At 46.6% G+C, this 12,197-nt stretch overlaps 1 protein-coding gene across 11 annotated transcripts in view; it reads right to left on the bottom strand.

The window, feature by feature from the left end:
* ZC3H11A (zinc finger CCCH-type containing 11A) overlaps nucleotides 1-12,197 on the bottom strand; it is a 191,597-nt gene that overhangs the window by 143,165 nt on the left and 36,235 nt on the right. For 8 of the 11 annotated variants that reach the window (XM_069633096.1, XM_069633095.1, XM_069633097.1 and 5 more), the window contains 4 exons: nucleotides 10,619-10,742; nucleotides 10,231-10,398; nucleotides 2,469-2,552; nucleotides 1,010-1,117 (listed from right to left, as the gene is read on the bottom strand). In XM_069633096.1, the coding sequence (XP_069489197.1) occupies nucleotides 1,010-1,117; nucleotides 2,469-2,552; nucleotides 10,231-10,398; nucleotides 10,619-10,742 (484 nt within the window). The remainder of the gene's footprint in view (nucleotides 1-1,009; nucleotides 1,118-2,468; nucleotides 2,553-10,230; nucleotides 10,399-10,618; nucleotides 10,743-12,197) is intronic. The other 3 variants (XM_069633098.1, XM_069633099.1, XM_069633100.1) reach the window with 1 other exon arrangement.

Here is a 12,197-nt window from a genome sequence, read left to right as displayed (position 1 = left end):
GGATTGTGGGGCAGGAGGCCTGTAATACCTGCCGTGCAGGTCACATTTATGAAGAATTTCATGTAGGTTTAAGTAGTTACCTAGTTCCTCTTCAGTAGATTAAGTTCTACGCTTCTGAAAATGGGAGTGGGTTTCACTGGCACATTTTCTTTGATAAGTTAAGACTCCTTTGAACAGGACCCCTAGAAAGGTTTTGCTCACTCCGGCACAGGGAAAAAAAAATGCTCTATTTTCAATGGGAGCCTAAAGAGGTCTGTCCACTGAAACAGACTAAGATGTTATCTTGCGTGGAAAAGAAAATAACTGGAAAGATGCGGGATGACTGGTTGATCCAAAACACTGCAAGCATGAGACTGCCAAACACTGACTTCCGATCACAGACCCACAGGGCTGGCACCCTTTGAAGTTTGGATCAGAGGCATAACTGTACACTAGGAAGCCCAATCGGATCTGAGCTGTTGCGAGTTAACAGAAAACAAGAGCACACAAAAACAAAAACCACCCATAAGCCTTGAAATAATCCTCATCACCACAGAAAAAGTGCCCAATCAGTGGGAGGTTTGCAGGCCAGCTATTTGGCCCTGTGTGCAAAGGAACTCGGGCAAGCATCCACACGGACAAGTAGTTTTACTTTGTGCGGTGCATAAGGGTAGGTCTGCTTCTCTTGGTCTGGAAATCCACAACAGAGGCATTGCAAAAATCGACAGGTCCAGAGCATCAAAGAGCTTGGGAACAAACAGCCACTGATTGGCTGGTCCAAACTAGTTCTGCCCTAAGCATACAAGCACTAGGCTTAACACTTACCAACAAGGGAAATCTAGTATGAATGCATATAAAAAGTAGTAACTAATCGTATTCAGCCACAAACCTCTGTTACGAGGGCACAGAATACAGCGTTAAATCTGTTGGACGGGGGGTGGGAGGTTTAAGGTGTTAAATCCAGCACACAGCCAAGCCAAAAAAAATGGTTCCACTAGGAAAAACAATGGCAAGTGGCCGCCATGGTTACCTGGGCAGGAGGATAAGGTCACCGTCCTCATCGCAGATCGAAGGTTCTTCTCCATCTCTGGGAGGACCTGCAAAGGGGTTGGGACATTGCAAAGACCAGGGCCAACAACTAGGCAGAGCCAACATGAAGGCAAAGAGAGAGAAGGCAGAGACGCAATTAGCACATGGAGTGCACAGACACGAAGAAGAGCCTCACACACGCAGCAACAAAGATGCCACACTAGGAAATAACAGGAGTAAGGAGCCACACCATGCCTCACCACACACAATACCAGCCGACAACAATGTTGCTAAAGAAAGCAACAAAGTGAACACTAAAGATGCATTTAATTACACAACCACGTGTTACAGGAGAAAAAAAAAAAGTGTCCATGCACCAACAGAAAGTCAAAAACGCACAACCCTAGGCCCTCAACCCCAAAAACAAAAAGGCATATGATCACCAACCAACCTTTCATTGTAAATGCTGCCTTCAAGAAATGTAATTATGCACCAGTCAATGTTGGCTTGCACATGCCTCCTGGTCTTCACAATTTCCCCCACTCTGCTGCGTGCCATTTCTGTGACCATAGGCATTTGTTCAACTGTGACTCTTATGCTTTGTTATGTGCTTGCTATAGGGACAATGGACTTGGAGAGGAAGGGGTGCACATATAAATGTCCAGAAAGTGGGAGTACTCGGTCTGAGAAAGGGGGTGCTAAATCAAAGACTCTGGTGTGAATCATGTGTCAATTGGCGTAAATTCGAATGAGAGATCTTGGTGCATTTTACATGTCAAGCAGGAGAGGTGTGCATGGAGGCGGATCCCGAACAGGAGTACGTTATTCCCTCTGCCATTTTCCTGACAAACACGCAGCTTAGTCTTTACCTGAATTATTCACAACACACCCATTCAAAACACACATGCTTCCACTTTACACCCTAAACTATCCCTCATCCTTTTCCAGGTCATCCACAATACTGCCTTTTCTAGGTCAGGTGCCGTTCTCCTAGTGCCATAGCACAGATTGCTCATTTCCTGCCACTATAATGCAGCTTAAGGCAGAGGCACTGAGCCCCCACCTTCAGAAAAAAGTGTTGCTTCCCCCCCCCCCACCCCAGAGGCCACACCGGCTAATATTTGATATTGAAAGCAGTCCCTGCACCCCCCCTTTTGAAGACAGTCTCACCCTGGCCATCCTTCAGGCCACCTAGGGGGCAAGTCCCACAGTTTGGACACTGGCCTAAGGTGGTACACCATATCTAAAGTAGCGCCAAGTGTTCCTGTCCACGAGTAGATGTTTCAGGCACTAAAACATAACCCTACTCCGTTAGAAGTGGGTCTATGGATGGACTAGATCATTCTAACCTGCGACGAGAACACGGTGTGGAAGCCACAACTAGCAATGCAAGAACGTGGGGTGCATGATGGAACCCCATAACTGAAAAAATGTGCCGGGATGCCTCTTGCTTTACTCACCGCTGCTCAAGTGGCTGCCGCACTCGGTCAGATTTTTTGATTTGCTCTGAAGCAGACTTCTCATTCCAGCGTTTGAGAGGCCACCTGGAGCACAGGAAAAAGCAGTCAGATCAAGAAGCACCAGTCAGTTCTGGTGGCTTTTCCTAAGTGCATGTAAAAAGGGATAGCAGGCATTCAATCTCACCATTCAGAGCACACACCAACCTGCTAGCCAAATGGAACTGTTCAAGAGCCTCAGGGTGCTACTGGCGCAGAGACAGAAATCAAACACAAACTGGATGGCCGCACTGTCAGTGAGACTGTAACCATCTGTTCACTAGGTCATTGGCAGGTGCTCAAGCACTGCAAAAAGCAACATGAAAGATGGTGCACGGCCGTATACCCAGCAAGTCCACATTTCTTCAAGCAGATAGCCTGCTGCTCACCATTGCACAAAGTCAAGTGACTGCCTGGAGGCAGAAGGAAGCAACACATGCCATCCGGCGTGGCGGACAGCACACTGAATAGTGAATGGGAGACCATTCCCAGACCTGCATCTCGCCCATAGCTTCATGTCCCCTCCTTTAATCGGGATATCCAAAAAGCACAATACGCCACACCCCTGCACCCTTACGCAGACAATGTTTACACAAAACACTGGTCAAAAGTTCAGGCTGAAGCAGGTTACATTTTCTGGTTTATGTAACTTGCCATGTCGCATCTTAAGGCAGCCTGAGAGCAGCACTGCAGAACAAAAAGGTGCCTTCCTTTTCATTCCATTCCCTCTGCACAAATATTCAAAAGAAAAACTTTACAGTTCAACTGACCTCACTTTTAGGTTTTAGAAATACACAACTACCCGTACAAAGGAAATGTGGATGGAGCACAGATGTACACATTTTCTTTACACACTCTTCTGATACTACATTTCAGTGCCAGGACACAACCAAATAAGTATTCCATTTTTGTTTTATTGGTTTAACTTTACCAAGACAAACAATACAAGAAAGACAAAATATAAAAGCAGAAGCTCAACATCAAGTTCAAAACTTTACAAAAACAAAGTTGTTTGGGGTGCAGGGTTAACATAATGTCCACTTTCATAGCCGTCACTGCCAGCAGAATGGATATTTCTGTGCGTAAGTCTTCCAGGCTCGCTCTGCTTCCGTTTCCGTTTCATCGATCCTTCGAACTAAAGAGAAGAAAAGACCCCCTGAAGTACAGTCATGAAATGCAGGACAACAGCGAGCCATGCAAGCATCAAGTCCACAGGAAGACCCAAAACACTGCCCACAACCCACTCATCTATCAAACAGCATGGGGAGGGCAAAGCTAACCAGACCGGGGGCAGAACAATCACAATACACCTACTTTAAGGTTTACCCATATGCCTTGTAACCACATCTATTGAAATAAAAACAGAAAAAGGTGCCGTCTTTGGATTTCTGCTACAGAGTATGTACCACGAGTCCAACACTGGCACTAAACATTAACAGGCATGAAACCCAAGTCATCAAAAACGTAAGTGCTGTTACATTTGTATATCTGCATGGACCCTTTCTGCTATTCTAGAAGGATTTACTGAGTGTTGTCAGAGGGTCGAGAGGCCCTACTAATTACCTTTCTTTGGCGGGGACCGTGTTTGAGGGTCAAACACCCTGTGTCCGTTGCGGCTCTCAACAGGGACTTGCTGCGCACAGACTTCATCGTCAGAAAACTGATCTGAAACATCTGAACTATCTGAAACAGGAAAAAGGCGTGTTGGGCAAGGGACAGTTTCACAAGGTGAATGCCAGAGGCATAAAGAACGTTGTGCTCCTTCCGCTCAGGGATACCTACCAAGAGCAGGTCTCCAAGGTGGCACCACTGTGGCTGGGAGTGTTCTGCACAGGTTCAGATAGAAATGCTGCAATGACTTCATCCTCACATCACAGCAACAGACCGGCAACAGCTTATTAAACAGTGCTCTGAAGTGTATTTGTACAGGTCACATCACTAGCTTCAACTCAGAACTGGCCAGTGTTTCAACAGGTGACTGCCCTAGTTGTGCACCAACCCATCTTTAAAACAGGGAGCAAGGGGGCCAACACACACACACACGATGGGCGAGATAAGAACCTCCCACACCACTACCTCTTCTGCCCTTGCCATATTTTCTTAGCTCTGGGGAAGCACCAACGGGTCTCCCCATGCGTCCCTCACCAACTACAAGCTTCCCAAGCCTTATGGAGAGCTGCATGAAATGCAGATTAACTGCACTCGCCTACTATGGAGCACTGGCGTTCTGCCCTCAACTTGGCCAGTAGAATAGCCCAATATGCAATGGACAACAAGTTCAGCTTTAAACCTAGGGTCCAGGGCAGTAGGGATTGCCATAGTACAGGTATTGCTTTCCTATAGCAAAAGCCGCCACGTGAATGCAGTGTGGGAATAAAGATTATAATTATGAACGCTCAATTTACTGCACTTGGTGCTCACTCTTGAGCTAGGGTTTCTGCTAAATAAATTACATCTGCAGAGACAGAACAAAAAGAAATGCCAATTTAAATGAGCTCTTCCCATATTCTGTAACCAAAAAGAACTCTGCCACCAAAAGGTTTGCAGGCTCTGCAACACACGACATTCAATACAATTACGTCATCCCATAATGCAGCCTGGCCCAGATAGAAACATGGGCAGCAGAGAACACAATCATTTCATATACCCAGTCTGCAGATTGTGCGACAACACTTGCAGCAGAGGTGCACATAGAGGCTTCGACTTGTCCTTTATGTAACAAATCCCACACTATTTCCCGCTCTGCTATCATCACACAATATTTACGAATGCTCCGGTCCACGATACACCAAGAAACAAATGTTCTCTTTAGGATTTCAGATCCAATCGACAAAGAAAAGGAGGGACTGCCTTAGGCAATGCACCCCCTCAGGGTCAACCACGAGGTAATGCATCCCTCTACGAGCACCCCTCAGGGTCAACCACGAGGTAATGTAATGCATAACTTCGTGCCATCATTTTTAATTAATTCATTTTTGATGTAAGAGAAAAGAAGTCCGTTTAAGCCATATTTTCAAAACCTTGTCTGCTCTATTTACATGTCATAATTGAATTGCCAACACGGGATGGGTTCACACCCTTAATATTCAGATATATGCAGAGTTAGTGGCAAAGTTTAGAACTTGTGCCCCAACACCCACCACCAAGGATTACTAAATTGAAAAAAACAAAAAACTTTAGACCACTGGAATCAAAACCAATCCTATTTCTACTCTACCGGTTAGAACAAACAAAATCAGACTGTTCACTATTTATACACAGATTAGCTTAGTAACATTCAAGAGCAGACCATGAAATATGCACTTGCTACAGTGAGGAGTGACTCTTGGCGATTAAGAAATGCTGTGCACACTTATTGAAGTAGTTTACTTACCAGATAATATTGAGGCATTTTCTGTTTTACAAAGTTACTCAGAAAGTGCCCCGATTCTTCGTTTTTGCTGTAATATTTTCATAAAGGTTAGTGTGTGCGTGCATTACCACACTGGGCATCGTGGAGTTAGGTTTGGCCAGCTCTGCTAGAACTAGTACTCTGAGCCGGTTGAGAAAGGGGAAATCATTAACAGCAGCTAAGTCATGAAGATCCACCTGAATTCCCAGACTGCCGGGTTTATGGAACACCCACTTGACAGGGCAAAGATGGTAGCATGGTTCTAGCAGACACCTCTGCAACCTCTGGCACTGCAAACCACAGGGCGCATTCCATTGGCAGAGCTTTGAAGCACTAGTCATGCTCGCCTTTGTTTAATGTACATGGTCATCCTTTGCTGGCTACTAGTCATTCGAAGAGCCTGAAACATCTTTGTCTAAATCCCAAAAAGACAGCTGCTCAGAGGTAGAGAGGTGAATATACCCTTGAACTAAATTAGGTCACACTATCCGGTGCCCTCCTTGATCCCCCCCCCCCCTTTAAAAAACATTGCGTCAAATTAACAGTGGCAACTCGTGCTTTGGCACATTGCCTCATTCAAGTCCATCTGGATTATCGAACACTGTTTTTGAGCCGTCTAGTTTCCTGCTAAATACACCTCCGGGTTCTACAGAATGCGGCTGCCCAATAGATTTCTGGAACCTACAGGATTTGCTCACGTGTCTCCACTTTTGGGCTCTCTCACTGGCAACCAGTTAACAGCGGATACTGTTCCCTTGTTCAATAATTCCAGTCCAGTGTTCGATAATTCAGGTGGATCTTATGCAGAAACCCACGATTTGACCGACTTAACCCTACAAACCTTGGAAAAAGTGCACCAGCTTACTCTACGCGACTGTGTTCCACCAGGAAAGATGGACAAGCTTTTTTTAACGAAGCACCCAAGCAGTGGAATGCCCACCCTCATTGTCCCATGTTCCTTTGCTCATCTTTAGAAAGCAATTCGTGTGCAGGATATTGGTTTAGGATATGAGGTTACGTTTTTGTAGGTTAGCGCCAATTGAGTTGCCTGTAGTGTTCGTGCACTTTGATTTATGCCAAGAGAAACATCACTACACAAGCCACAAAAGACACTTAAGATGGAGGGGGCAGGGCTGAAGAAAGCTCACTAGCAGCACCAGAGAATCAGAAGAGCAACACGGAACAAAATAGTTCAACTGGCGGTTTCCAGCAGCAGTCAGTGTTCCTCGTTTGGTGACCAGCTACGACACCTGTGGAGGAGGGCCCCAATGACATGTGAGAATTGAATGATTCCCGAGCTGAGGACTTACACGCTGCAGTTGGCAGGAATCTGCTCAGTCATCCTTGGCCACAGGATTTGGCTTCTGAGGCTGGGGACTGTTTGAGGGGACCTCAGGGAAGAAAGATTATTGAAGAAAGCTTGCAGTCACACTCGAGAAGAGCCAGCCACAAGGCAAGTTGAGCGTTGCTTGGAAGATCAAAGGCAGCACAGGCCCCCTCAGCTCCTCAAATGGGGTGGGTGGGGTGCAATTGAACCAGGATTAAAAAGTAAGGACAATAATGTTCTATATGGTAATGGCCTGGCCGAGACTCCAGGTTGGTAGCTCAGGGCAGCTTTGACCAGATCGCACAAATGTATAAACGAGTGTCTGGGATTCAGTCTTGAAAACACCTGGTGTTTGACCAGGAAAGTTTGAATGGGGCAACTACTCCCCGGCGGGTGGCTGCTTTATGTTTAGAGGCTGGGCGAGTATCTAGTACCCAAAGTCTCTCAACAAGAGGCATCTTACCATATCCTTTGACAAACGCTGGGGCTAGTCCAGAAGCAAGTGAAAGAAGATGTACACAAGGATGATGGCTCGGCTCCTGCACTTACAATTTGATATAAATCATCAAGATCACGTCCAGGTGTCAACTTTTGAGCGAGACCTACAACTGTTACATCGTTCTTACCTGCAAAGTAACTGATGACCCCCCCTCCCCCACCCCCTGCACAGATGTGCCCGTCAAGGCCGCACAGTGGCGGCACGGGCGCCCAGGACCTGGTTCCGCTTTACATGGTCCATCGACCAGCATACCAACAGTGTCCTCCTTATGGACCTGCACACCCACAATCTTCACAGCAAGACTAAGCAACTGCTTCTTTTAGCTCCAACCAGAGGCTTGCAGCTTAACTGTGTGCCCAAAGAAAAGCAATGGGCACCACTAGCACGACTGCAACCAGCGTCTCCTTTTTCATGACCACAGCAACTTCTGACTTTTTGCTTGCGGATTAGGAGTAGGCGTTCAGCGAGGATTCAGATTTCATGAGTCCGTCCACTGTGGGTCCCCCAAAGAGCATTGGGGATTAGGCAGATCGACTTTAGTCCAGTGTTCACTGTGGGGTGGCGGGGGCTATGTGTGGGGGAGGGGGCATTTGGGTGGCATCCACCCTTCTCCAGCTGGCTACCTGGAGATCTTCAAGAGGGTCTCCTTTGAAGTTACCTGGGATTGGTTGCTACTACAGCACCAGTGGGGTAGAATTAGTACTCGGTTTAAAATCCTCAAAAAGTAAGCCATTCTCACATTTCCAGGACCCTCTGGGTATTGCTTAACCTACATCCCCACAGCCCGATCCAAGAAATGCTCTTTGGGTTTATCCGATTTAAATGTAACTGTTTAATTCACTTTACTGACGTGTAGGGACTCTCTCCCACCCCATATAGTATTGAGGGTTTACCACCCGGGGTTAGATCCGCTGCAGGAGTGAAGGTTCTTGGCTCTTTCACAGCATTTAAAAAAGGCACCTACACAACAAATGTGGTTTTGAGGCACCGCAAAGCAAAGTGGGGTGGGCACAAGGTGAGTAAATAATGGCAAGAGTAAATATAATCATGGTCCTACTTGGCCTTGTGACATTCGGACGTTCAAATGCAGTGAAGAGAAGTGCGGGGGAGTGGAAGAAGGTATGGGCAAGTGCTGGTGGGAGCCCGGAAGGGCATTGCCAAGGGGAGTGAGGTGTGGGGGAGATCACTCGCTAAGTGCTTGGGTGGAGTAATCCCAAGACTGATGCACAGCCACCAGGCAGGGGGCCTTGCAAAGGGCAGTGCTGGCGTCGACTGGGTAAAGGGCCGGGTAACCTGCGAGATTCATGAAGGACCAGGAGCCAGTCTCAACGGCAGGGTGGGGATTAGCAGGAGAGGGAGGCAAAGCAGAGTTTTGAGAAGCTTCCGGAACTCCAGGGGTCCAGCTCAAGTCAGAGGGTCAGCCAAGGTTTACCACACTATGCACTACTGGTATATTTGAGCTTCTGGTGACTAGCTTTTCAGCATACTCTCTCCAGACGCGAGTAAAGCCAGAAATGCTTTCCTAGAGCGAGTTTTGACTAAGTTCTCAAAACCACTGCAAGACAACCTTCAAACTGCTTTCCTGAATTTTTAATCCACTGCTCTCAAAAACGTCCCCAAAAGGCTATTCACCTATAACAAACTGCATAACAATTTCAGCTAAAGCTATATAAAAAAGTACATTTAATACATATCCTGTCTGGGCAATCCCTTACTGTGCCTTTGCTCCAGTCCAATCACCGCCCAATCATCTATTGGGATTAGATCCTTGACTGCTCGACAACATCTCCATCAGAGAAGCCTTGCAACTAAGGTGTGCATTGATCTTAATGAATTCTACACACAAGGTCTAGGAAAATCCCTACACAAATCCTCACCACCACCGTGCAGGTGAGCAAGGAAGGTGCATCTTTTACTGCATCGGAGGAGCCGTTTCTAACAGTTCTGACCAAGTCCTAACATTTGTATCATAAATTATCGAACAGATTGAGTGTGCTGCCAGCCAGTAGACGCATAGAATCACTTGCCAATTATCCATCGTTTTGTATTTTAGCCCTGAGCTATTAGGGTGTGGCCTTTGGTAGAAGCAAACAGTATAAACGCAACAAAACTCAAGCCATGATATGAAGAGTACATCGAGAACAGCAGGGCCTCACAAAGACGCATATACTACTGGGGAGAAGTGGCTCCACCCATTGAACACGGTGTACAGTGGCCAAAGAACAAGGATAGCCCAGGTTGGGAGAGGGGTTTAAAAGCAAGGGGCGAGGACAAGACATTCAATGAGTGAGCAGGGCATCAGTCAGCCTATCTCCTCCTAACCTTTAGGAGAAGCTTATGTTTTCTGACGTCTGCACCTTGAGGTGGCAAGATCTGCATCCATCTCTGCACCAGAGCACCAAGAAGCTCGCAGCACCCACATCACACTTTCCCAGTCATCCATACTTCAATAATACAGATTTACATCAAGATTGGGGACAAAGGAAAAGCAGACAGAAGAAATACTCACCGTCGTCGTCGTCCGCAGCATTTATTACAACAGGTGGATGTGTAGGGCTGGGGATGGTCTCATTGTCCACCTTTATTACGCCACGTAGTTGTGGGGAAGTGTTTAGTCGAGTGGACAGCTGAGATTTCTTCACTTCCTCCTCAGTAGATTCAGATCTGTTTACAATAACTAAAAGGAAAAAATATTCATTGTAAAGCACACTGCCAGCAGACCCCAAACCACTGTGCCAAACAGGCCGCCGTTGGCAAGTCCCCCATCATCAACGCTGCAGTTAAAAGCTAGGGTAACAGATAGCCGTTCAGTGGATTGCAGCACAACATGCTCCGAGAGCCCAAGCTACACAGACCACTAACATTTATTAGCATGAATGCAATACATTAGCGCTCACTTTTGTTTGGCGGTAGAAATGCTCCTTCCACGAAACGCCCCCTTGTGTGATGGAAAGCACAGTTTGCCTTCTGGCACCCAGAAGGCTGGTTTTCCCAGTAGCAAGGAATCTCACTGCGCTTTTTCTAAGGACGAGAAAAGAGAAACAAACATTACTCCAAAAAGTCAGCGGCAACTGCAAGAAATCATTGTGGGAGGAACTACCCCTGTGAATGTCCAATTTCTAGAACTGTAGCAATTCCACTCACTCCACCATCCTACAAGATGCATTAAGTGCCAGGCGTGGTTATTTTTAATGGACAATTGTACTGCGCACTATCAATACCGGTGGTCCCCTGTTGGCTCAGAAAGGGAAGACGAGTTAGTGGGAAGAAGCTGGAAAAGAGCAAGAGAGCAGTTATGTTCTGTTGGCAACCTCAGCCCAATGGGTCTGTTGGCTGGGCCTGGTGTGTTTGTGGCCAGTAGTCATTGTGTACTCTTGTGCGAGTATGTGTTTTGTTGTTGCAATGTAGTGAAGTTTGTGCGGCTTGTTGTGCTGTAGGTTTGTGGTTGCATTTGGTTTGGAATTTGAGGTGTATGCAGAGGGGGAAATTGTAAGTTGATAGGTTAGTTGACATTTCTGTCTTGAAGTGAGGCACTGGGTTTGCGTAGTCCCCCTAGATGGGGGGTGGGGGCATTTCTGCGCCTGTGTCCCGATCTGGGCCTGTCCAGTATTCACATTGTCCCATTTATATCTGGCCTCCCCTTCCATCAACTTCCTTCATAAAACCTTACCCGCCTTCCTTTTCCACTCATACGGGCAGTGTACCTGCTAACGTCCAGTGTGGTACTCTGTAGCAATTATGGGGTGAGTGGAAGTTGGCTCGAATTGGCTGGGGTTGTTGATTCCGTTTTAATGGGTGTAGCTTGTGTTTTATTTGACTTGGCGTTATCCGTGTAGTTGTGGAGGAGTTTCTCAGTGGGTTCTGGGTGTTGTCGGTGTCCTCCTAAATTTAGTCTCCCCCCCACCCCTTTCCGTTGTTTCGGTTTTCAGTTTGTGTCTGTGGTGTTGAAGAGCCAGGTTTTTAGTAATTTTCTGAATTTTGTGATCTTTGGTGTTTTATTTCTTTTGGGATGTTGTTCTAGGTTTTTGCGGCTAAGTGGTAGAAGGAGGTGCCTCCAAGTTTTTTCAAGGTATGGTTTTAGTTCCAGGCGGATTTCGTTGCTCGACCTGAGGAGTCTCGTTGGCTTATAGAGTTATTTTTTTGTATGAATTCTGCTCCTTGTCCACTGATTGCCCTGTGCGTTATGCACATTGTTTTGAATGTGATGCGATGTTTGACTGGAAGCCAGTGTAGTGTTTTTAGGGCAGGAGAGATGTGGTCTCTTCGGATAGTTCGAGGAGGATTCTGGCTGCTGTATTTTGGATCCGTTGTAGTTTCTTCAGGAGGTATTCCGAGGTAGAGGCTGTTTGCATAGTTGATTCTTGACATGAGGGCGACGATTGTGAGCGTTTTGTGCATGAAGGAGAGGAAAGGTAGGATTCTTCTTGATATGTCGAGGAGGAAAAAGCATTGGACTGTTGCATTTATTTGTGGTTC

This window comes from Ambystoma mexicanum, chromosome 13 (genome assembly GCF_040938575.1).
Source record: "Ambystoma mexicanum isolate Mex_15411 chromosome 13, UKY_AmexF1_1, whole genome shotgun sequence".
NCBI lineage: Eukaryota > Metazoa > Chordata > Amphibia > Caudata > Ambystomatidae > Ambystoma > Ambystoma mexicanum.
The sequence above is the reverse complement of the archived record's forward strand: the minus strand, read 5'-3'. Positions and strand labels throughout refer to the sequence as shown.